Consider the following 27,095-nt stretch of genomic DNA (forward strand, 5'->3'; position numbering starts at 1 on the left):
GTTTCTCCATGTGGATCAGATGTATGCATAAAGAGTTCACCGGTATTACATGGTTGTTACTGTTTTCTCTATATTGGTGCTTTGATGGACACACAATCTGTCCAGGAAGCTCTCTACTGCAAAACTAAATATACAGTATATGCAGAGCACTGTGTCTTCATCTAAAGCATGACTGAAAAACTAGTTGTTGTTTTCAAAGTTGTTTTCAGTGATGTTCAATTAAAAGAACTGAAACTATGCAACTTATTTATTTCATTTAACCTTTATTTAACCAGGTAAGATAGTTAAAGAACTAATTCTCATTAACTGTGTCAGAGACTACAGGTGGAAACTAGCACTTAGAGCTACACAGAGCATTTCTCTTCTTGTGGTCAATGTATACATTTTTCAATCAATCAATATTTAAAAAAAAAAAAATACTTTTCTACCTTCAAAATCATCCTGTGTTTAAATTGTCCTGTACAAAACAACTTGAATCTAAAGTGAATGAGAACACACGTGAAATTTAAAAATAGTATATAACTGCAGGAGCATGTGGAGATTTTAAAGATTAGTTTTACCTCTTCAGTAAATACCTAAATGATGTGTATTCACACACTGAGATCCCTTTTTAGCTGAAATCTATATTATTTTCGACTCCTAATTTGAAGAAGTCTTATCAAATTAGGCAGAAAAAAAGGCTATGAAATAAATGCAATGAAGTGTAAGCTAGGTCATTTATCTTTAAAATCTAATAAGCAGTAAGTCAACATGAAGTATTAACAACAGCTAACTGAACACCATTCAGATAGATTAAATTAGTGTTCATGTACCATCAGAACTGTAAAAGTCACCACAATTCAAAAATCTCAAAACAGCACTTAGTTATGAACATTTATTAGTTATAGTTGTATATGTACACCAAAGGTACATTTGTTGATATGTAGAAACAGATTTTCTTTTTTTTGTTTTCATGTCAACCAAAATCTGAGGAAAGAATGCTTCATTCAGTTTTTTTTAACCCAATTGTATATTTCTCACACACATACTCTCTTGCCATTACATTGATATTACAACATCATTACAATAAGGGCAGACCCCAACTCATTTAAGGCAGCGATGAAACAGACCATCATGTCTACTTATGGAGTTCTTCAAAAAGACACACTTTACAGTGTTTAAAAGCATTCCAGCTTTTCATTGTCAGTTACTTTGCGTCTAATTAGTAACATTTAGCTGAGCAGGCGTCAAATCTCTCAGCATACCTGTTTAGTGTAAAATTCAAAAAAGCTATTGAGACTGAAGGCAATAAAAAAAAACAAAAAACGTGGGATTCCTACGAACTTCACTGGCATTGGTTGTGCAACAGACGTGGAATGTGTGAAGAAGTGGTGAACTGAAGGCAGGCATAGACTCTAATGGGTCTAGATATTCATGACTTGTAGGTTTAAATGAATCAGTTGAACAAATATGCCTGAGACTAAGAAGCCAGCATGTTTCCTTTAAAAATGTTTCAGATAATTCACCTGAGGATTGTTGCTCTGTACTGTGGTAGGCATAGAAGTAGCACAGGTATTTATTCTTTCTGATTAACTTCTTGGCTATGATTTATCTCTCTCTGTGTGTCCTACACCAAGGGCAAACTGGACCCCTTTTTTTGTCTTTAAACACCTTCACATCAGTTTTACCCTAAATAAGTGAGATTGGCCTCCTTATAGAACAAGAAACCTTCTTTTACTCTTGTCTTTCTTTATTTCTCTTCTTAACCGCCTCTCTTTTCACACAGACTGCGTTTGATTCAGGATCACTGCAATTTTAATTAACCTCTGCATCGCCACTGAACAGAACAATTATATCCATATATGTACAATGAAAACAAATTCACACTGCTTATATCTTTATGGAGCAAACATTCAAAACGCTTACATTAGATACAAAAGAAAAGATATTTATATATCATATGTGTGACGGAAATGTTAAAAAGCTAGTTAACAGCAATTAGAAAATGAAATCATACAGGCAATTTATTACATGTTGTCCTCTATACATTTCGTCTAATCTATTAAAACAAATGTTTTTTTTTTTTGTTTTGTTTTTTTCCCCTTCCTCTAGCTGATTACATTTCAACGAGTCACAGGAATGAAACCTTATTTCTACATGGCATTTCAAAAGAAACAAAACAAATCAATAAAACGAAATCTGTTAACTACAATATATACACAAAGTGCATGGAGGCACTTCAAAATATCATGCTTTTAAGATAGTGGTGCAAAAAAACCAAATAATTAGAATTTTTTTTAATTCATGCATCTACAACCATAATATTGAGCATAGTAGTCATAGTAGTCCCCTTATGTGACACTATGGTTTACATTGTCACTTCACTGGAGAAGTTTTCTTTTTATATATATATATATTTTTTTTTTTTCCTGAATATCACAAGATCTAAAGGTAAGAGCCTGTAAAGGTGTCAATTCTGTGCTCTGTAGCTCAGGAAATATGGATCAAACTTGACTGACCTTTAGGATTTAAGTGTTTTTAATATATGTGTGATTCAGGGATAAAAGCCCAGGTGATTTAATGAGTGTCTATGTGTGTGTTTTATTTTATTTTTTTTAGTCTAAGCATGCATCAGTCCTTTAATATGTTAAGTAGAACACCAGTGTTGTTCAAAACATGCCTCGCTTATGTTAAATTAACTTAAAAAGGTGTATGCTGAGAATGAGCTTTGAGAACTAAAGGACAAAGTGCTAAGTTAGGTTTTCTATTGTTACAGAAAATGACATTTGATTTGAACACCTTCAAGGCATGGTTGTCATTTCAGCACAATTAAAAAGAAACCAAAGAGGAGAGAAGGATCCACCTGAAAAAAAAAAAGCTACTGAATCAACTCCCACATAACCGAGTTCTCACTGCTCTCTCACACTGGATGAGGGGAAAGTTCAGGATTCAGGTTCAAGGAGGCTGAAACAAAACGGCTAGCTCGAGAGGGGTCAAGACTAACACTTTTAACAACTCCAATTTTAGCATCTCCCTAGCAATTCATTAGTTCGCTAATGCCATTTTATGCCTTTTAAAACAACTGCCATGTTTGCTATGAAAAAAAAAAAAAGACAAATCTTCTTATTGGTTATCGCCTCATTAGCTTCATTTTTGAAGTCTGAAGGAAACAAAATCATAACAAAGGAAGGCAGGGATATTAAGCAGCTCCAATACTGTCATGGTTTCTAGAAAGCAGATGTGTACATGCACAGAGTGTGCCTTTACGTCATTGCTTTTAGTTTTCTCAGGATACTCAGTTCAGTTAAAACATGGAGCTTTTAAAATTTTGCACTTTTGAAACCATTTTTAGAAAAAAACAATTCTCATCAAAAACTCAGTTTACATGTAGAGAGCAGGTGAAAACACAGCAGAAAATATAAATTTTGCCCTAAGGGATTCCACTGGTGATGCACCACCTCCAACCTCCATCTCCTCTGTAAATAATCATTAATAAAAGTGGGTTTGATAAACTGCTTCGACATTTCTGAGAACAGAGGTTGTTTTAGAAGGTTCGCTTTGATCTTGGGACCTTTCTAGCTACTCGTCAGCTTCAGCCTTTGGGACCACCCAGTTCAGATTTCTACTAAATGAAGGCGTCAGAAGAGTTAAGATATCAACCACTTAAAACAATTTAGAAGAAGACCACTTAAAAAAAAAAAAATCCTGAACTATCCCGTCAACAAAGGTTGATATCCAGTTTTCCCTGCTTTGTTTAAACCTTTGCCACCTTTATAAGTTGATCAGAGGCAGATTTTCCTAATATGACCTGATGGTTTGAATAATCTTAGCTTAACCCGTTTCTTCTCTGAGTCCCCTAAAATGTCCTCTGATTGGCACAAAAGTACAGCTGCAGCATATAGGGTTGGTAGAAACAGTCTTGAGCTCTGTTGGCATGAACACTGATTGCAGTACAGGAAGCCTCTTGGAAATATGATGTAATTGTGAATCGTTGCTGTTGCTTCGCCTACTGTGCTCCATAAGTGGTCAGGGATGATTGTGCTTACAGGTACTAAACAGATTCCACCAGTGGAATGTAGCTTAAACACCATGTGAATGTGTGTGCTTGAAATCCTCATTTTCCACAATATATTCACATTTCTTTCAGTATAAATGTGGAAGGTAAACACTTTTTTTTCTTGTTTTATTTTACAGACAAAGCATTGGAAAATGGTGCTAACAAGAAGCCATTTCCTTTAGCTGATAGAGTAAACACTTCGACATTACAAGAATTCCTGTTAAGGGGAACATAAAAAGCCTGAGTGTCTGCTGTTTGCTGTAAATCAATTTTTGTATGCAGCAAAGTTGTAATGGCCAAAAATAACACTAACTACAAATTAAACTTGGCATTTTGACAATAATTGTGCTCCATATAATCCCTACATTTCCTTCAGGGTGCTATATTTTTTATATATATTGTCTTCCTTTTTTCGAGAAATAAAAATAGATTTTAATTTCATTGGCATCATAAAGTTACTTTGCGGAAAAAAAGGGAAAAGTGCTTTATCATTTTTTTTTAGGGATTTTGCTTGCATCATATTGTAGACAAATGTGACAATGTGTTGCAAGTACGTAAGGAGGCAGAGGAAAGGCTCCTGTTAGCCGGTTGACGTTATGCCTGTTTGGTCCCTATTCTTGAATTGGTCATGCTTTCTTGACACAAATAAATTAGTTTTAAGATCTCTCTCAACACGTGAAAGAAGAATGTCAATTTTCTTCACAGAAGACAAAAAAAGAGGAGGGGAAACAAAACCTGGCTTGTGGAAACCAGGATTTGTTTCCACAAACAAATACTTGTATGAGAAGAGGCTCAGAGGGATTTTCCTTTGATCAGAGTACATGATTACTGTAAATTGATGTACCATGGAGATTTTTGTGAAGGTGTAAATACAGCATGTTCAGCACAGATAAAATCAGTTGTATCAGTTATTGGTGTGATTCCCACTCATCCTCCCACTCAGAAAAAGGAGCCATCTTTATAAAATGTAGAAGATACCCTCAGTGCATGTGTGTTGCACCACTACTGTGTTGCTTTTCTTATAAACATAAACTGAACTGTACTCCTAAGGAAAAAAAAAATCTAGTAATATTTCTCTCTTTCTTCCCTCCCCAAGCCTTGAAGTATGTCGTGCAAGTATCTGGTACACAGGATGTGACTGCGCTCTAACAGGTGAGGTATAACTCTGTTGTCAGTTCACGGTTATGTGAATTAGTATAACATAGCAGTCAGATAGACAACATACAAAAACTTCTTAAAGGGACTAAGAATAAAAAAAATAAAACTACATAAAAAATACAAACAAAAAAAAACATTAGTAGTTCTGTTCATGTGACTTTTCATTCACTCTTCTTGTTTTATCACCAGATAGGAAAGCTCGTGGAGCCCAGGAGCAGGGGGATCTCTGCGCTGCCATTATTCATGTTTCCATGGTTCCTCCTCAACAAGCGTGCACTCCGCAGCAGAACCGTTAGCGGCTGAGGTTACCTGCAAGCAGTCAGCAGGGAGATCTAAGCAGCTCATCCATGGCACACGTAAAAAAATACAGGTAACTTCACAGTCAAAGGAGAATTTAGAACATTTGCAGGTGCTTTTAAAGGAAGCGCAGGTAATATGTTATTGCAGCACATAGATCTCTTCGTTTGCATTTAGGATAAATCCACAATCATAAACACTTGAAGTTAACGTTAACCTATGCGAATAACAATGTGGACTTCTACAGGCTTAGAACAACTTCAATCTCAAACATTCAGAGGTGGGTTGTGTGAATGCTGTTTTATAAAATTTAGGCTGCTTTCACATTTGAATAGAGTCATTGTTTACACAATGGTTGATAAGTTTTACAGTGAATAAAGGAAAGTGGGCTTAGACCACCATCAGTGAGCTTCAAGTGTGAAACATCTGAAGAAAAAAAACATTTTGCCAGTGTAAAGTACCAAATAAAAGATTAAACTAGTAAAACATTACTCCTTAAACATGTGATATTATTTGCTGCTTTTATCCTGTTTTACTTTTGTACCAGACACTCTTCTAGAAAAGCTTTACACATTCTATTCTCAGAACATGTTTCATTCAGGAAGATCATTGGTGTAGCACGTCTTCCAACTTCACTTTCTGTGTTAATATATATTTTTTAACTTCTGTGAAAATTTTACCCCCAAAGCAAAAATGAAGATGACTTAAAAGTTCATAAAACAGCATTTCCACAGCACCCTACCCAGGTTTTGTCTTAAGACGGTAGAAATCCCCTCTCTGAGTAGCTGTTAGCTAAGCTAAGCTACTGATCAGGACTTATCTTAAATGGAAGATCAACAAAAGTTAAAGAGTTATTAACTACTCCAACCCTTTACCCAAACTTAACTTCAAACATTAAGAAGCATCCAGAACCTTTTTACATTCTGTCCTAACATTATAGTATAAATCTTTTAAAACTTCTGAACTCAAGGTAGACACAATAATAAAAGAAAATGCAAGAAAAACATAAAATAAAATAAAATAAAAATACAATTCATTTCATTGTTTACTAACTTGTTTTGCCTCAAAAGTAAATTATCCAAAAAAAATACATTTTTACATGAGATTACAAACCAAACTATACGGAGCCAGATCCAAAATTATATTAGCTTTTAACAATTGGAAAATATTTTATATACATATTTATATGATTTTTTAAAATGTTTAAACTGATTTTTTTACTACTGCAATAAGTATCACTGCATGTTTTCCTCTGAGTTTCCTGACCCTCCCCTGAAGTAGGCATGTCATATTTTAAAACTTGTAGTTATAAATTATTTGCTACCCATGTACAAAACAACCATCACTTTCCATGTATCTTGTACTTTGTTAATGTTTTAGCAAATAAAAATGCATTCAGGTCTGTTTTCATTTTCTTTCACAGAAGCAGAAGTGGCAGATTATGTGAACCTCTGGACAACCAACAAGGCTCATGCTTATGGCAATGGAAGCGTTTGTTTGGGAATAAACTACAAATGTGATTCCATCCATCCATCCATTTTCCTTCACCCTTGTCCCTCAGTGGGGTCGGGAGAGGTGCTGGTGCCTATCTCCAGCTCACGTTCTGGGCGAGAGGCGGGGTACACCCTGGACAGGTTGCCAGTCTGTCGCAGGGCAACACAGAGACACACAGGACAAACAACCATGCACACACACACTCACACCTAGGGGCAATTTGGAAAGGCCAATTAACCTGACAGTCATGTTTTTGGACCGTGGGAGGAAACCGGAGAACCCGGAGAAAACCCACGCATGCACAGGGAGAACATGCAAACTCCATGCAGAAAGACCGGGGCCGGGAATCGAACCCAGAGCCTTCTTGCTGCAAGGCGACAGCTCTACCAACTGCGCCACTGTGCAGCCCCTACAAATGTGATTATTTTGTATAAATAGGTTAATAACAACTCCACAAAACGTGCACTGAAAAAAAGTAAATATAAGATGAAACAAAATAAAATCTTAATGCTCCATGCAAAATATACACATAAATTTAAACAATGTACAAAAACATAAATAATAATAAAATAAATAAATAAATAAATGCATTGTTATTTTTTGTCTTTTTTTGCAAGCCTTCTACAGCAGTGTGGAGCAGGGTTAGCAATGTGAGTCATGGTATGTACAAAAAACAAATAAATGAAAAAAAATAAAATGTAAGCCCTGGAAGTAGCATGCCTTTGTGTTACGTATACATATAAAAAATGTATTTATGAATTGGACATTGAAAACAGGTGGTTGTATTTTTTTTTTACTTGCTTACAGTGTTGCTTGGCCACACCCTTTATCAGAAATACAAATCTTATCATCTGACTTTTTGCACCCAAGTGTGTAAGTAATAGTATGAAAGTAAAAAAAAAAAATAAAAATCTATAGCTGAGATTTAACCTGTGATCTGTTCTACATTAGCATTACATTAACTTTTGATTTCGCTGCACAGTTCTCAGAGCTGGGACAAAGAGACTGTGTTAGAGCACTTAATCACTCTTTGTGGGATGGAGAGGTGTGCATTAGTTATGCATGAACTGCTAATTATGCAACACTTCCCATCACTGCATTTTAAATTAAAAGGATAAATGAGTAAAAAATGTATGATCAGCCACAAAACAAGATAAAGTGAAGTAAACCCGCTGGATATTACGTTGAATAAACAGAAAATAGCAGTTAAAATATTTATAGAAACGTTTTAATTGAAACTACGGCTGTGTTCATTGAGCTACTCTGAACTTATGTTAGATGTGACGCCGCTAAATAATTTCTCAGAGTTATATTGAGGAAGTTCATACTTTGTCCCATAACGTCATCTTAGGGGGATAGCTGATCTGTCTATAATTGTCTATGCAAGCACATCAACTATGTTTTGAACTGTGTTTTAAATGTTGAATGATCATTAAACACAAAAGCGGCTGTTCCAGACGAGTAAATAAACTTGGTGCACATGTGAAATAAAGAGTTTATGCAAGTGCATCTCTGCTTACAAAGAGTCGGCGCAAAGCATGCAGAACGAAGCAAAGCTGCAGGATGAGCATGCAACGGCACAGGGTTATATTGAAGTCTCTATGTCAGAAAGCGTTAATAGTACCTTGCATTCATCTACTAAGACAGAATTGTTAGCATTGGCAGTAGCGGCTGTAGAAGGAGTTGCGGTTAAGACGCACTGGTTGGAATTGTTCTCGTGGTGGTTCTTCATGTCGTCGTAGTAGGACTGGGTCTTTGTCATCATTTCGATGTCGTCTGATTTAGCCGTGTGCGCATCCAGCTCCTCCAGCTCAGCTTTGGACAGATGGTACACAATCCCTGCACCGTAGGAGTCACCCACCACATTCACCGAGGTCCTGAAACGATCCCTGAGGAGAAACAAACCAAGATTTTAAAGACATCATACATTTTTTTTTTTTCTTTTTTTTGGAAAATGTAATATAAGAAATCTATTAAATTAACAAAATATAACCAGAATATGTCTGTTAGTCTGTTAGACTCACAATAACCAGTCGACAGCAACCAGCAAACTGATATCCTGAGTTGGTAAGCCAACAGCGGTAAGGATCAACAGCATTGTCACCAGGCCGGCACTGGGAATACTGGCTGCTCCAACACTGGCGAGAGTGGCTGTCAGACTGAAGAAAAAAGAAACAAAGTTATTTAGATCTCTAAAAGGTCTACTTATTTACTCAGGTTATTTTTATGTTAGTATTAAAGGTTCATAATTTGTAATATTTAAATGTGATAAAAAATTGAAAGCAGAGAAAATCTGTAAAGGCAAAAAAAAAGGCACTGTATTCATACTGGCTCTTTCTTCAGTCTGCATAAAGTACAGGCCTGGGGAGAACCTGATTTGGTTCCAAAATGTGGGAGATGGAATGTTTATTTTGAAGCTTCATTGATTTATGTGTAAAAATGTCAGAACTAGGGTCATCCATCTTCAACTCACTCTATTATGAGAAGAGTCTTTTGGCAAAGATTGATGAAAGAGAGCATGTACCCGCTGTTTGTCTTCCTGCCTAGCATGAGGCTCAACACTATTGCTACTTCCACATGCTGGTTTATGTGCTTCACTTTAATTTTCATATTTAAGGATTGTTTCTAAATCACACATTCTTCATAGTTTACTGATTAATACATCCACACTTCTGCTGAGTAACTATGCTGACTGATCTATAACACAGACTGCATTGCTTTCTTTATTATTTTTGGTTTACTGACAAAGGCCCTAATTTACAAACTACAGACTCTTTGAACCTTGAATGAAAAAAAAAAAAAAAAAAAAAAAATATATATATATATATATATATATATATATATATATATATATATATATATATATATATATATATATAAAGGGAACACTCACATAACACACCCTAGATCTGAATGAATGAAATATTCTCATTGAATACTTTGTTCTGTACAAAGTTGAATGTGGTGACAACAAAATCACACAAAAATCATCAATGGAAATCAAATTTATTAACCAATGGAGGCCTGGATTTGGAGCCACACACAAAATTAAAGTGAAATGTTCCCTTTATTTTTTTTGAGCAGTATATATATATATATATGTTGATATAAAAATAATGCTTTTCTCACCTGACTGTGACGATCTGACCAGGGTCAAGATTCACGCCATTCATCTGGGCAATAAAGATTGCCGCCACAGCCTCGTAGAGAGCAGTTCCATCCATGTTGATGGTGGCACCTACTGGGAGCACAAAACGAGTGACTCTTTTGTCAATGGCCAAATTCTCCTCCAGGCAACGGAATGTGACAGGAAGTGTGCCAGCACTGGAGATAAAAGCAAAAAAAAAAAAAAAAAACAAGGAGGACTGTAAACACATATAACCATGCACAAATTATTTCTAAAAACCATTATTCACAATGACTTGTTCACCCGTTGATCCTTATTCATGCTGACCTGGAAGCTGTTCCCAGAGCAGTGATCCAGGCCTGGAAGATCCCCAAGAAGAAGGTGAAGGGGTTTTTCCTTGTGATGACAAAGTAAATGCTGGGCAGGAAGATTGCGCCGTGGATGATCAGACCGATAATCACAGTCACCATGTACATGCCAAGCTGCCTGGCCACCACCTCCAAGTCCTTAATGGAGATGATCTTGCCACAAATCAGACAGGCAATACCAAAGGGAGAGTACCTTATTGGGTGAGAAACAATTTCTTGTTACTTTGAAATTAAAGCGAAGAGCATAATCAAAACAAGTTGTAAGAGCACTGTGATTACGACGTAATATCCTTTAGATATGTTTCAAAATAACATGAGATAAAGGAGTTCCTTTCTTGCAATTTTTGGAAGCTTAAACCTTTCCACATTTGTAAAACTTAGACCCACAAGCTTGATTGTATTTAATTAGAGTTATATGTGATAACTCTAGGAAAGCTGCAGAGATCCAGATTGAAGAACCTGTTGATGTAAAATCTCTGGTTCATGCCTTCCATAAATCTGACTTTTATGGAAGAGTAGCAGTTTGGCAAAAGCCATGCAGTGTACAAAGCAAACATAAGGACAAATTATGCTCTGGTCATATGAAAAAAAAAAGTTTTCCATCTTAATGAAAAATCCACATTTTTAATGTTTAAATCCTAAATATAAAGCTAAATGTACAACATTCCATTATTATTCAAGTATTAGAAGAGCCAAGTCAAACCGTGAACCTATATCTTGTTGAGGAATTTTAGTAAAACTTAAAAATTAATACTCCAATATATTCTCCATCTTATATGATTGACATTAAGCTACTTTTGAAAGAAGAATTACAGAAGTCACGGAAAGTCTTCAGGACATATCTGCAAAATATTGACTCAGGATGGCTGAATACCTTTCATGCTTTGCAGATTCATATTTGAAAAAAAGATTACAAAAATCATCCGCCCCGTTTCCTTCCTAGTCACAATCCTGTGCTATGTCAGTGTATCACATAAAACCCCAAAATAATACGTTGTAGTTTGTGAGTGGAGCATGAGAACATATGAAAAAAATTGCATCGATATGAATATTTTATATTTTTCAAGCACGGCGAAATGGGTTTTGAAGTGGTTCAAAGAAATCCATGACAGATACCAACCACATGATCATGATGACAAGTTTCATCACGATCTCATTGAGGATATTGAAGAATTCAATCATGAGTCTGGCCTTCTCTCCCATCTTGCCCATGCAGATGCCAAATGCAATAAAGAAACCAATCAGACCTGCAGCAGAAAATTATGAATGCGTCAGAATAGATGCGATGGAGGGCGGCTTCAGTACGGAAGAAAATGTATAAACATATTTACAATGCCAAGTATGAGAAATGAATTTGATGAGCCGACTTGTATTAGTTGATGAAAATGCCTCAACAGCAAATGATTTACATTTTCATCACAAGAAGCTTGGGGTTCATCAGCAAATGTTAGCTTTGTTATAGCTAGCATCCTAGCATGATGATTTTAACATCAATTTGATGCTAAATTTTAACGGTACAAATGTGTGCAGTTAACTACGAGGCCCCAGAGGGCCCCGTGTTACATACCCAAAACATTCATGCCACTTTTGAACTGAAGAGACTTTTTGATGATGAACTGTGGCTCCTTGGTAATGTTAGCCACCAGGCCCTCCACAGTGGTGACATTAACTTCCTCCTCCACAACCACCTCAACTTTCTTTGTGACTGTTTGGATCTGGAAAAAAAACAAAAAAACAAAAAAAAAAACATAAATAAGTGGCAGAATTATCTTCTCAGAAGAAAACCATGACAGCTCCCTAATTGGTTTTAAAATATGTTATGACCTAATTATACAAAGTGTAATGTGACGCTTACATCATATATTTAGGCTTTTTCTAAAGTACCACTTTAATTGAAAATAACCTCTTGTTCTTTATTTTTTTTTTTAGACAGCAGCTAGTTTTATTCCTGTCAGGATACATCTAACTCTGTTGCTATTTAGACCACATTCTGTTGGGTCAGCATAAGGTTTAGTTGATGAAAACTAAACCTTATGCTGATAGAAGAAAACAAAACAACAACATGCACTCAAAATCAGCCTCACGGTATCTACACCTGTTTTGTATTTGCTGTCACACGTTGAATGGAAGTGTTATTGTCGCTCTTGGAGCGCTCAGAGTGGACGGGTCCAGCTAACAAAATTTACGTCCCAATCTTTACAGTTAAACTGTCGAGCAGACTGGAAGATAAGCCTAAGTCTTAGGCGAACTTATTTCAATGAAATAAATTGCAATTTATTCTAGTTTGACATGATATTATAATGACAACTTTACAATAAGAAGCACAATTTCATCTTTTACCTGTTGGAAGCAGGCTTGCACCAGGTTTTCTGGGAAGAGGTTCCTTATCAGATCGAAGAAGGCGTCCAAGCTGGACACGTCATCGTTTTTCTCGCCCTCGCCCAGATTTTCCTTCAGTTTGGGGTTGCCAGGGTGGATGACTAGCACCAGGATGACACCCAGGACAGCAGCAATAACAGTGGTGGACATGTAGTAAACCATAGCTCTGGTTCCCAGGCGGCCACTAGATTTGGCGTCCAGGCCAGCAAGCCCTGTACCGCACACAAACAAGATGTTTATCCGGTCATTTCTGGCTCAGTGAAGAAGTTGACATAGCATGTAGGAATAAAGAGATCAAAACAAATGCTATTTGGCGACTCTATGATCACCATCAAGTGTGTTACAGTAGTACGACAACAGAGGAAACTGAACAAAAGAAAGATTCCAGTCAATATGAGCAACATGGCTTTCCTTGAGAATTTAAAAGCATGAATTGTGATAGAGTCGGCACCTGTGATTAAGCTGGAGATAATGAGAGGGAGGATCAACATCTTCAGCATCCTCATCAGAATATCTCCAGGAAAGGCAATCACCATGACAATATCCGGATGAATTGGAGAGGCAACACGCAGCAGCATCCCTGATACAGCTCCCAGGATCACACCTAAAGTGAAAGGAGTGGGAATAACTTAAAAATGTATAATCACTTAAAGATTTTAATCTAAGCAAGGGGGAAAAATCTCAATGAAAAAATTTACACTATTTTATATAAAAATTCTAATCATTCTCAATCGTTTTTTTTTTTTTTTTCTTTTGCTTCTGTGGTCTTGCAAGACAACTCAGTATCAACTCCCACCTTCTCAAGTCAGCTGTTCAGGGCCAACAAAGATCCTGTTGGCTACAAACACAGTGAGTTGAGAAGATAAAACCAAAACCAGGCAAGATCAGATTTCTTTGAAAGAGGCAGCATATCAGATTGTCAGGTTTGGCACATGTAATCACAAGAAATCTAACTTTTCAAGAATTTTATTTATTTATTTATTTTTCAGTATTTTCAAATTCCACCGAATACTAAATAAATAGGCCAGTATTTCATTTGGAGAATGGATGAAAACTTACACTACTGCCCTTGTTTGTTATTAAAATCATTTTTACAGTTTTTTTTTTTGGTTTTTTTTTTGTGGTTTGCTCACAGGCAGCCCTGCAAATCACAGGTGAGCTTCAATGTTCTTGAAAGAAAGAGAAAGCTTCTCCTGGGAGCCCTTGGAAACCAGCCATACTTTCTTGTTCCAGCTACAGTGTCAATATATTTGACAGGTAACAAGCTCATATGGACCAGTGTAGTAGTAGCTCCAGAGATTTTTTTTTTATTCAGTTAAAACAGTTATACATTTATGTACTCTGTGTAGTTAGAATTACCAGGATAACCTCCAATTGTTGGATGCAACAACAATGAGGGTCGACTTTTTGAGAAATTTTAAATACATTTTAAAATTCAGAATGTATACACTAAGATTACAGTGACTTCCAACAATTTACAAGAACCCAGATAATGACGACATGATTTTGTAAATATCTTTGAATTACTTTTGTTATTCTGACTATTCACACTATTTCAGTTACCTGAAGGCACACCTCTGAATGTATTTACTGTAAGACAACACATCAAACATACTACTTTGTTGTGTGACATAATGTAAAAAAAAAAAAAAAAAAAAACATTACCCAAGGGAAAAAAAAAAACAATGTCTGGTTCATCTGTGGATGCAATTTCCAGATGTCTGAAACTACCAAGATCATCTGTTGATATAGTTCTACCCAAGTATAAACACAGTTCGAATGTCCAGCCATTACACTGTTAGCTAAGGAGAAAAGTTCTGAAATATAAATGTGTTTTGGGGTGAAACCGCAGACCAACAACAGAACAAAAGGAAAAGTCATTGTGAAGATTCTTGCTGAAGCTGTTAAGATTGTATCATCGTACTATTGCCAGCGGCCAAATGACATACAGTTAGGAAGAAGCTGTTTGTCCCCCAAAACAGCATAAATTACTTTCAGTTTAGACACAAACTGTGGGACAAAATCCTTTTGCTACATATGTGTCCAGCCAACTGATAAAACTATTGAAGTGTTTGGCCGTGATGATCTTTTAGAGTAAATATTTTTAAAAATTACAATCCTGTTTACACCATCCCAACTGTGAAGTACACAAGTCTATTATTTATTGCACCTCCAAAACCATGATGGAGTCAAATAAACTTTATGTAAAAACATTAAAGAAACATTGATTATAATTTGTCAAATAGACAATGATTCCTTGTATATAATCAGTTAAGTTACAAAGTACCCTGAGGTTCAAACACCAGTGGTTTGAAGCAGCCATCACTCTGTTCCATAGAGAATATTGTAAACATTCCTTTTTGTATTATTTTGCAACAATTTGTTTCATTTGTAAAACAACTGAAACAATAGAAACCTTTATCAGTTTATGTAGTTGTTTCAAGTGTCAAATTATTCCCTTTGTTTCCTCCTCTGCATTTTGATAACACACATCTGAGTGCCTCAGACAAGCATACTGGAGACTGAGAGAACTGGCATATGACTTATAAAACCTATACTTAGATGCATAAATCTTAAGATCAGACATATATCTTAGTCTTAATGCAAATAGTAGCAGTCATTCTCTATCTGCACAATTATTGCCAGAATGTAAATTTGCCATCCATCTGGTCTGACTAGAGCCAGCTGCTGTCCTCTGTGTCTGTGTGACTGTTGGTGCGGAGCCAGCAGAAAAGCACCAGTAACATCCTGGGGCTGGCAACATCCGGTGGATTTTAGACACTCTGTGTTTTAGGATTGATCTTTTCTCTTTGACCTTCTCATTCCCCAGTCGCTTTCTCCTTTACTGATCCTTATCCCTTAGTTCTGATGTTGCAGGAGATCTATTTATCATGTTGGCTCATTTTATGAGGGTTGTGTGATTGAGATGTTCATAGAAGCTGGACTGTCCAAAGTTTTAAAAATTCCTCACAGGAAGGCATTTCCAAAGCCTCAGAATTAGAAAGTAATGTGTCACTGATGGCCATGAGGAGGCATAAAAGTAATTTAATTAAAGATTTGTTTCCGCAACCAGAACATGTCATGGCCTTTAGTGTTTATTAAAGAGCTACAGCGGTAATCACAATACTTTTCACCATAGGTTGTTTGGGTGACTTGTGTGTGTGGGGAAGAGCTTTTCATAGCAACAGGTGGCATCGTGCTGCAGAAGGTCAGAACACCCAGTCAGCTTACTGTCTGGTACACTGAACACAGATGGCATCTCCTCCTCACGCTGCAAGCTAGCTGCAGATTGTAGCTCTGAGTTAACAGAGCACAGTTTTTTTTATCATACGCCTAAGAGAGGAAAAAAAAGATTTCCCTTACCAAGGACTGTGAGCGTGAGCAGGAGGTTCTTGAACATTTTGGAGCAGATTTGGGCACATTTGGACCGGGGCCTCGCCTCGATGGGCTCCAGGTGGCTCTCATGCATCCTCACCTCCACTTGTTTAGGCATACTGTTGGCACTGTAGCAAAAAAAGGCAAAAACAAAACACAAAAGAGAAGAGTTTGTTAATAAATGCTAAAGATAAAATGACCCATTGGGTTTACAGTTACAAAAAAAAAAAACATGTTATGCCGTATAACTTTAGATTGAGAATCTCACAGTGAAAGCAGCATGATTTTAGTTAACGTCTCTACAAACTCTATAACTTTTTTTTCCAAAAAGCAGAAAAAACATGCGAAGCATTCAACTGTTGCCAAGTTGTCACTTGAACACCGTGGTTACTATAGCATCCAACAGATGGAAGCTGACAAGATGATGCAGCTTGATAATTGCTCCACTTTCCATCGATGTGCTAAGCATTTGGTAAAGTCATGTCTGTTGCTCATTATTCATATTTCTTCAGTACTAACAATTCTAATCCATCCATACATATAGTTGTTCAGTTAATCTTCTTTGTAGAACAAAATGAATAATCTAAATTAATCCAAAAACAAAACAGTAAGTACACAAGAAAATGACTGAAAAATTATTAGTAGGAGTGAAATTAATATTTCATCTTGAACTGAAGCATGAAGCACTTTCAACAGTTTCGTCTGGTTGAGGTCCATGAATTATTTTTTACCAAACCTTGATAAGAAAAAGGGCTATTAGGGGACTCTTATTTTGAAGTAAGACAGGAAACATTTCATGTACTTCCCTCTGAAGATGACAAACCTTCAATCAGGCTGGACTACAGCAGTCTGTTGTAAATGCACTGAAGAACCATTTACCACCTTTCAATTCTGCAGGTGTGTTTAAAAAAATAATAATGATACACAACAGAAGAATGATTTGCAAGTACTGCGGGAACACATTGACAGGCTAACTTTTTCAGTCTCCTGCAATCACAAGGAGATAGCATGAGAAAACAAACCTGCTTTTGACATGAAGCTTAAGCGCAAATTCAGTTACACAGGGAGACACATTGGAACAGATTGTTGACATTTTATGAGTAGTGTCTGAGTAGTAGATGTTTCAAATCAATATACATTTTTCACCAAAATTCCTGCGATAAACCTTTCTTGCAAGAAAAGTATGTTTCTTTATCTCAGCCGTGGATTGAGAATAAAACTTGTTTTAATGGCATTGTTATGTAAGAGGTTAACAATAGCCCCACTTGAACACACCACACTTACACACAAAGTTTTCCTCCAGCGATGTGTGAGAAAACTACATTATAGGGAGACCACCTGGTCAGCCTCCTGTCAAAGCAGTCAGATCTACTGCTAATAATCTCAAAGTAATGTGTGAATTGCAAATAAGAAAGAGCAAACAGCTGAACTCCATCTATGCACTCTCCGTATTTCATAAAAGGAATTCATAAACTTAACATTTTGGTGCAGTACCAAATAATTGAACTCCTAACAGAAGGAATGATAAATGCAATGCGGACGTTCCGTTTTTTGCTCTCCCTTCATTATTTTTAGCTCTGAGTGAGGAAGTGAGCCGGATCTTCTCATTAACACCTTTCCCTTTGAGTCAGAGACAAATGACATAGAAGGACTGAACAGATGAATATAAAAACGTACTGCAAGTTGAGCTTCATGCAGATTGAATGACGAAAAACATTCAAGGTTTTTTCATCATTTACTAAAAAGTTCATAATTTTACATTTGAACAACCTACATGCTTTTTTAAAAAAAAATAATAATAAAATGTCATAACTGAGAAAAAAATGAACTGTTTTCAAAGTCAGTCCTAGAAAAACAAAATTCAGATAGACAAAAAAATGATTAATGGTTATCATATATTTCCAAAGCCTCTTTGTAATCAGAATTCATTCTTTGAACATGATTGGGCTGATTTAATTAGGAATTTACATTACAAACTCTTAGTGAAAAGAATAAAATGTGGGACTGTGTGGCATATAACAAAATTCTTAAATGGGATATCATAATTCAGGCGATATATTTATAGTGTATTATATATGCAATATATTGCATTTATATTGTTATGTTTTGAATTTGCTGTTCACTTTAAGAATGAAAAGCAATCACAGTTTTATTTGGTACTCTTTTCTAAAAGGTTCCAAAATATTATCCTGACTAAAATGCATAATTGGTACATTAACTCCTTAAGAACAATAATAGTAATATATATATATATATATATATATATATATATATATATATATATATATATATATATATATATATAAAACGAACAAAAGAAAAAGTCATATTGCAACTGAAATTAAAAATGTTCATTACTTACTTCATTTCTGGTGGTGATGAGGTTAGTGCAATATACATTTACCAGGAGCAGATCTCCAAACTTTGGTAGTTTACGATGAATCAGCAGAAAAAAAGCATTAGTTGTGTCACAAGTGCTCCATCCAATAAGTTGGCAGGTGTCAGTGGATAATGTCCGAAGCTGAAAACGGAAGAGGTCTGCTGACGGCTAGCCGCTCTCAGCTGCCCACCCGGCTCCAAAGCATCCAGAGAGGGAAGAGAGGACGTAGTCTGGACCAGAATCACAGCCACAGAAACCTGAACTGCCCCATCTTGATGTGTGCAATAACCCCTCTTTTACCTCGCCCCCACCCTCTGACTTCACAAACACACACACACAGACACACACATACACAAACACGCATTCGTGTGATAAAACCTGGGACTAAATAAATAACCAAAAGTACAAGTGAAGTTGGAGGGAGGCAGTGTATGAGCTTAATTGTCAAATCGGTTAGAATCCTGCACTCCCTGGATTCTGTAATCCAACATCCGACTATACTTTCAAACTCCATGGATGGCATGAGAAAGTTTGGGCTGCAGAGGATGAGGATGATGATCCCTGCTAATGGCACATTGTGGACAGTAGCGCTTTGTCAGGGATGATTTTGCTGAGAAGTTAATAAATGATGGACGAAGGATTTCAATTCTTTTTTTCTCTTTAAGGTCCTGATGGACAACACTCAATGACATTAGAGAGGATTTTGAAGCACTGACTGCATACATGCATACACAACTAATTTTTCATACTGAAGTCAGTCATAAAAGCATATAGGTTTATGTAATTCTACTAATGCATAAAACTCCCGTACTTCAGTGGAAGGCAAAGCACAAACGACGTATGATTCTTGTGAGGACGGTGCCACGCTGACTTCGCTTTAGTCTCTCAGCAGCATGGGACTTCACACCATGTGGAGCAGCATCGCATCATTCTAATTAGGGAAATGTGTTGGAAAGCTATTTCCTCTTTAAAACTAATGACCAATCTCACAACAAAAGCCAGAGGAATGCCATCCTTATCTTTGCAAAGGCCGTGTCATGAGAAATCACTCAACCCAAATCCTTTGACGTACAATGATTATTCTAAGTAATGGACATAAGGCAAGTTTGTGATATGACAGCTAAAGGATGGGACATACAAGAAGGGGTTACAGGAGAAAGAAAGAGGGACACTAGAGGAGAAGGGGGTACTGGGGTCACACCAGCATCTATCAGCCAAAAGAGGGGCCTGAGATGGGGAAGGCTGAGGCAGCCATCCCTACTTTTGGCTGGTACCATGTGAAGCTCTCTGCTTCCTCTCTCTCCCTCTGAAGGGCTTTGTTTCACACGCAAACAGCAGCGGTGGCCCCTACTTGCCTGGCCAAGCGCTCCATCCAAACTGGCAGCGGCAAGAAAAGGCGGGAGGTTGGGCTCGGGTTGGAGGGAGAGCAAGGTTATAGTGAGGAAGGGGGGAGTAATGGACATGTCCAGAATGCCAGTTCTTTCAGGCCACTGATGTCATGCCTGTGCCCACCGTGGGAGAGCAGCGGAGGGACCAAGGCGCCCCATTCTCTGTCCCCCCCTCTCTCCACAGTCTCTTTTCCAGGATGAATGAATCTTTGAGAAGCGGCAGCCCATTGTCTCCCATAATCGACGCCGATTATCCCAATTTTATGCAGCCTTCCCAGTGCGAGGAGGTTCCCTGAGTGCTGGCATTGAGGACCACTGCGATGCAGTAGGGACCACAAGGGGTTGTCCTAGCAACACTCTGTGACTTAGTGGGAAGGGGATGAGGGGAAAAGAGGAAGCTTTTAGTCACACAAATCCAGCACACAAACACAGCCTGATTAAAAACCACTTACAGATGCTATACGACCCGAGCGAATGATCGAACAGACACTCTTTATTTTCACCTCAGCTTATATATTTCTCTGGAACATCCATATGAAGCCATTTCATCACCTAGATTGAAAGAACATTTGCAAGCAGAACATTGTTGGTGTTGCACTCCTGCATTTTCAATGAATTACGTATATTTACTCCACCACTGATACAACACGTGGTTACGCAATAACCATGAAGTGACTAGTTGTGCGGTTATGCTTGTCAAATTCAGGTTTTATAGCACAGAGATACATGTAAATTAGAAATGCGCGTTTCCCACTGGTGTTTCGAGAGGCCCAGTGCCCAGTCTCATGATTTGTGTATCACAATATACTGTGAGGCAAAGACAACTGGATCTAGGCCAGTTTCCGGATATATCCCCCTTCTCCCCGAACCAACCACCCAACCCACTGGGCCTCACAACCACTTGCAATACAGTGGAGAGAGAGATGGACTCACACATTCTGGATGTGCACAAGCTCCGAACCCCCTACCAGGTCCTTCCCAAAAGGGATCTCTCAGCAAACCCTTCAGGTTGTGAGGTGCATGTGAAGTAGGAGAAACATTCCAGCACCCAAAGGAAAGAGGAGCTTTGTTACTCCTTCACTCAATCACGTATCTCGAGATAATTGCTGGGATGAGTACATTCATTGATAAAAAGGCATTTCCCCAGCAAAAACAAAAAAACTGCACTGGGCAGAAAGTGGCTTCAACAATGAATACCCCGTCAAAGTCTCTACTGTTCTTTGTTCTTAATTCCTTGTCATTTTTTGAAAATATGTTTTAATCATTAGGGTTAGACCTCAACCTTTCCTTCTCTAAACATGTTCCTGCACGCAAATTCATCCAAAGCAAAATATGTATTTGATGTCGATACTAACTGCTGCACACAACTGGATAATCTCAAATTTACAACAGAGGGTTCTAAAACTGAAAGACGGAAGCTCTCTTGAAACGAATCCAAGTGGACCTTCAAGGGAGATTAAAAATCTGATGAAATTTGCACACTAAGTAAAACTGCTTTTATACTGATTTTCGATGGGTCAATGTTAACACATTGTTATCAGACCAATTTCAAGCGCTAAACAACAAATGAAGGTGTTGTGACATAATTTGACACACTCAAACATTACTTTGAATAAAGCCATTTTGCTAATTTAAGCATCCAACTGGAGCAAACTGCTGGATTCCAATGATTCTCTCACTATTACTGTATGAAGTCTAGCAAAATATTTCATTTTTCATTTCAACAAATGTTTGGAAAATTTAATGTACTATTTACAACTGACTCAGTATGAATCACCATGGTCAGTGAAACTTTAAGATTATGCAAGCTCTCTGATTAGGAAAACATTTGGAATATTGCATATTTTAGTTACTTGGGATCCAAATTTAATTGGACAGATTTTAAGAGATTTTTTATTTTATTTATTTATTTATTTATTTATTTATTTATTTATTTATTTATTTATTTATTTATTTAACTAAAATCAGCTGTAACCTGAGTATTCCCTTCGATGTGTTTCACGTTTATCCTTTTTATTAATACTTCCTTTTTTTGTTGGGTGATTTTAATAATCACAAAACACATTTTAAAATCAGATATAGTCTGAGTAAATACAAAATGCTGTTTTCAAACGATAATGCTATTCAAACCAACCTAGCCTTGTGTGAAAAAGTAAAGTCACACCCTCCACCCACACTTTTAAATCTTGGATTATCTCCGGAATGCTGGGCTGAAATTCACTGGTTACCACTCTTACAGCAACACATCTCAAAACAAAGCACAAAAACAAAGTAATCGACATAAATGGCTCTGATAAAGTTTCAAAGCTAGTTCTATAGCTTTGGGAGTCTAGTGAATCACATTTACAGTATTGGAACAGTGGTGAACCTCCACAGGAGAGACCAGCTTACCAAATCAATGTCACAACAGAACGTTGAACAGCATCTAAACCGCTGCAGGTTTCACTTGTCTCAGTTACAGCCTGTGGCCATGATTCAACAATAATAAAAAGACTGGGTAAAAACGTTCCAAGGTTAACACCAGTAATGACAAAAGAAAAAAAAAAAATCCATCTCCCATTTTCCAACCAACCAAGACTTTTGGGAAACAATTTTATCAAATGACAAGACAACGTCGAAACTTTTTGGAAAGTGTGTGCCTTCCACTATATCTGGTATAAAACTAGCATCACATTTCAGCAAAAAGAAGAAGAAGATGGTTTAATCAAAGTTCAGGCTAAAATATTTGATTGAAATGCATGGCCGTTAAGATGCTGAAAATGCTTGAAATCCCGCAAGATGACAAAAAGGTTTGCCAGTTCTTGGCAGCACAGTTGTTACTGCCAAGGGTGGCACAAGAAGTTAATGGGAGATTATTTACCTCATAGTTTGGATAGCTTTTGTTGCCATTCGAAAAGTGCCTTTTGTATTTACTGAATTCATCTGCATTCAATACTATATACTAAATTTGGTCCATAAAGACAGTTGTACCTGACTCTACCTCCTACATGACCTGTTCTTAAGGAGTTAGGTTAGGTTATACTGAGCTATCTCTGTATGCTACTATAGGCTTAGGATGCAGGACAGACTGACCACTTTTAATTACTTTTCTACTTTTTTCTTCTACTACTTCTCAATTTGCTGTATTTGCTGTTTCTTCAACTTGTAACTTTATGTTTTCTCTCTGTTATTTTTCTGTCCAGAGAAGCTACATTTGGACTGGCACTCTGTTTGGATGTAATGCCTTGTTGAAGGGGGTACTGGCTGAGAAAAAGCTGCCAAAAACCCCTGCTATTATCTTTTTTACTTTTCATTAACATAGAAAGCACTACTACAGCAGCTCTTCTGTTTCTCTTTATGTTGTCTCAGTCTGACAACATAAAGTTTGATAACTAGGAGAAATTGAGATGTATGTGTGACAGAAGTTAAGATCTTAAGATTTGTTAAGAGCTTTGAGAAGACATTTATTGTAAACTGGCATTCTATAAATGAACTGAATTCCACTGAATTCAAATTACACTGATGGAAGTGAGTGTCCCCCCAAAAAATAGGCATAAGAATACAATACATTTTTTGACAGGACTTCAGAATTATAATACTTGTTTTCTTCTTTGTAGGGAAAAAAAATCCTTATTTTGTGTTCTGATTCATATCAGCATGGATCGCTCTGACTTAAGCACAGATTAAGCTGCTTTTAGCGAAAGAAGATTGTATGTTGGCATTTGATCTCACTGATGGCCTATGACACAACCTCTCATTTTAGACATTTGCATTTTTGAAATTGTTTCTTTTTGCGTTGCCTTGTAAACATTTTACTTGAATCTTGTATTATTTTTATCCCATGTATTTGATAGCATGGGTGGATTTTTGTTATGGCAGTACAAGCGATAGGCCATGTACCAAGATATCCAAACGATTTATAAACACTGACAATTTCAAAACTGCAAAAATGCTATTTCAAATCATTCCCATGATTTAAATGTCAGTTTATTGAGACAGAAAAGAGTGATAAATGCAGCCAGAGTGAATGAAGCTTTCTCTAACTAAATGAAACATGCATTCTCCACACTGAAAATGCAAAAATTGAAATGTTTGGCGATATTTCCAATAGCAATAAATACAGACAGACACGGTGTAGAAACCATGCAGTTAAATCATTCAACCACATCTTACATTTCAGAGTAAAATAAATGTAAAAACAGATGATCCTGTATATCTGCGGTCACTGTAATCAAGGTCACTGTACAATGAGAATCCCATACCAGCCCAGGCCTACACTGATTAGTGACTGCAGTTGAAACTTTGTAGAAACTCTCCTTTAAAAATTTTTCAATTTTTATCATATTTAAAAATCCAAAAATGGAGTTTTCATGAGTTTTCTCCTCACCCAGCAAAACTTTCTGTGTTTATAAAGAGGAAATCATGACAGAGGGTCTGTCAGTCTATCAGATGCTACCAGTCTCACTGTAATTATGCCCCATCAGTGTATGATGACAAGCCGTTGTCAGGGGGGCTGCTATTAATCTGAGATAGACTTGTCTTTAATGGCATGCATCTCAGAAAATAATTCAGCTTCACTGTTGAAGATCAGTTGAGCAGCCACTGCTTCACATTTTTCCTAAACATCTGACATTTATATGCCCTGCTTCAGCATTTACAACCTTAACCCTGTCCTCTCTCTGCTTTTAAAGAGACTTATCTGTGATGCTCATCATCTGGGTCCTTCTAAGCAGACGCTAAAAGATTTTTATTGCTGCTCGAATCTAAGCTCTGTCTCCCTGCCCCTGCCACTTCCACGCAAAGGCTGGAGATGAGAGGCAGAGAAAAACAAAATCACACAGTACACTAACTTGAGATTTCCCATACTGTATAAGCATCTCTTTCTACAGCTGCCCAAACTTGCAGTTTATGAACCAAGTCATTAAACTGTCACTAGCAAACCTGCCTCCGCTTGACAGAACATGCAATATCCCTGCACACCGCTTTTGATGGCTTCGGCCTGATCCCCACAGGAGCTCATTAAATCAGTCAGTAAGGCAAGACCACCACATCCCTCTCCACAAGTACCCAATATGTCATTGACAGGGAATGACAGGAAGATAAGAGAGGAGTGAAACAGCAAGAATGAAGTGCAAACAAAGATGAGGAATAGTGTTTGTGTGCGGAGGCGGGTTGATGAAAAAGGGGTAAAATAAAGACAGTTTGCTTAGCTAAGGGACAGTGGAGACAAATGAATGGAGATGCAACCTAGAGAAAAATGTGGTGAAGGTTAGATAAGGGGGTTGTCTTTGAAGTTGCCAGGTTATTTGTAGTTACATGAAACATTAACATCTGTGTAGGACAGCTGGCGCAGTGTAACGCTTCATAGATCTTAGATCTTGTTTCATACATCACCAGATTCAACACTCTCAGATTTAAATGCATGAAGATAATCCATCACACTTGAAGTGCACATATGCAATGCAACGTTGTCATCTGGGATCCTAAGTCTCAGTCTGATACTATTGAAGGTGGACAAGTCAGATTGCAGTTATGCTGAGCAGCGCTTATAGGTGGAGTAAAATAGGCTGGATGCTCTCTGTCTAATTAAACAACAGAGCCATAAGGGGCTAAGCACAGCCAGAAGCAGTCACCATGGCCTGCTCTCCTCACACCCCCCGCAGTTTTGACTAAAGGCCATTCCTGCAAACACACACGCAGCTCATTACATCCACAAATTAAACCTAATGAACTCTCTCCCTACACACCTGTGTGTAGGAGAGGTGTGTACACACCTCTGACATTTATGCAACAAAAATAGGTTTCTGATCATTGCTGGACCAAGAGCCAACTATGTGTTGGAAATGCTTGCCACTAACTGTGGCACATAGTGATGTTTAGGCTTCAAGAAGATAGCAGCCTGGTAAAATCCAGCTGCTGATCCTATGCTATTTGCTTATAGAGAGGCTATGGGCTCTCGACAATTGATACACATCTACTTCCTGGAGGAGTGGAGCATGTTGAAGTTTTACATTTTACCCAATGACTAATGTTTGTCCATGACATATGTAGTATGTCAGTTCAACGCTATGAATGCTTACTGTGAGTTGCCTCAATCAACCTCCACTGCAAAGACATAAGTGCCATTCCAAACAAGGTGGCTATTATTTTGAATTCAATACTTGGAAATGTGGCCAATACAGACTGAACAGCTTTGTTGACTTCCTCCTCTACCATTGCTAAAACTACAGGCAGACTACAATTCTAAAACAGCACAGAAAATCAACATGGTTTGTGACTTCTTACACATTCAGGCAGTCACAGCAAACAGAACGTATCATTCTGTTTGCTGATTGACCCGGTGGAAAATCTACCAAAGAGAATCCAAGAAAAGGGAGAAAAGCCCAGACTGTGCTGTAAGTGAGAATTTTCTAGAGAAGAACTGCACAGGAAAGCAATGGCCAGGCTAGGGGAATAGGATAACCAATATAAATAATTGATGAATACTAGATTGTAGCATATGTAGCCCTGTGTTATAGTTCATAGACACTAATAATTCCAATTTATTTTCCAGTCAGATGATTTTCTATTTCTAGTATCCTGGTGAAGGAAATCTTACATCATTAATGTTAACTAAAGTGGACTTAAGCTGGAAATTATCAAAGTGCAACTGTCCAGTCTATCTCTTTCACTGGCTCTCCAATATGGGCCTCTCTTATTGCTTACATCACTCTTTTTGCTTATTTTGCCTGATCTTTCTTTTATCCCCTCTTAGATAAACACATGCTTAACATGTTATTTCCACGCTGCAGCACCTCAACAAGTCCCCTTGTTTGCATGTTTGAAAGACTTAAGATTTTCAACATGGGGCACTGTCTGGTCATGTCTCGGCCTGCTTGATCCCTTAGAATAACACACAATGCAGGATGCAGGGGCACTTTCCTAAAAGAATCACGTCACATTTGTCCACGAGCAACTAAAACAATGTTTGCTAATAACATGCACAATCTTGACGAATGCATAAGGGGAACCTTTGTTGTACCTCAGTTCATTGATTTTTTTATTTTTTTATTTTTATTTTTTTTTATGCTCTCATTGGCTTTTCTACTGTCTTCTGATGATTTGACGCAGGCAG

At 37.3% G+C, this 27,095-nt stretch overlaps 1 protein-coding gene across 2 annotated transcripts in view; it reads right to left on the reverse strand.

Moving 5' to 3' along the window:
- Nucleotides 1–860: 860 nt before the first annotated feature.
- Nucleotides 861–27,095, reverse strand: part of slc1a2b (solute carrier family 1 member 2b) — a 34,526-nt gene continuing 8,291 nt past the window's right edge. Inside the window, exons 2-11 of one of the 2 annotated variants that reach the window (XM_088006343.1) lie at nt 16,223–16,362; nt 13,311–13,463; nt 12,821–13,071; nt 12,048–12,195; nt 11,601–11,727; nt 10,440–10,673; nt 10,115–10,309; nt 9,010–9,144; nt 8,686–8,874; nt 861–5,503 (exon numbers count right to left, since the gene is read on the reverse strand). In XM_088006343.1, coding sequence (XP_087862469.1) covers nt 5,500–5,503; nt 8,686–8,874; nt 9,010–9,144; nt 10,115–10,309; nt 10,440–10,673; nt 11,601–11,727; nt 12,048–12,195; nt 12,821–13,071; nt 13,311–13,463; nt 16,223–16,352 — 1,566 coding nt within the window. In that variant the 5' untranslated portion in view covers nt 16,353–16,362 and the 3' untranslated portion in view covers nt 861–5,499. Of the gene's footprint in view, nt 5,504–8,609; nt 8,875–9,009; nt 9,145–10,114; nt 10,310–10,439; nt 10,674–11,600; nt 11,728–12,047; nt 12,196–12,820; nt 13,072–13,310; nt 13,464–16,222; nt 16,363–27,095 lie in introns of both variants that reach the window. The other variant, XM_015002598.2, reaches the window with a different exon arrangement.

The sequence above is a fragment of the Poecilia mexicana genome, unplaced genomic scaffold (genome assembly GCF_051168715.1).
Source record: "Poecilia mexicana isolate PSO_F unplaced genomic scaffold, ASM5116871v1 scaffold_6, whole genome shotgun sequence".
Taxonomy (NCBI): Eukaryota; Metazoa; Chordata; class Actinopteri; order Cyprinodontiformes; family Poeciliidae; genus Poecilia; species Poecilia mexicana.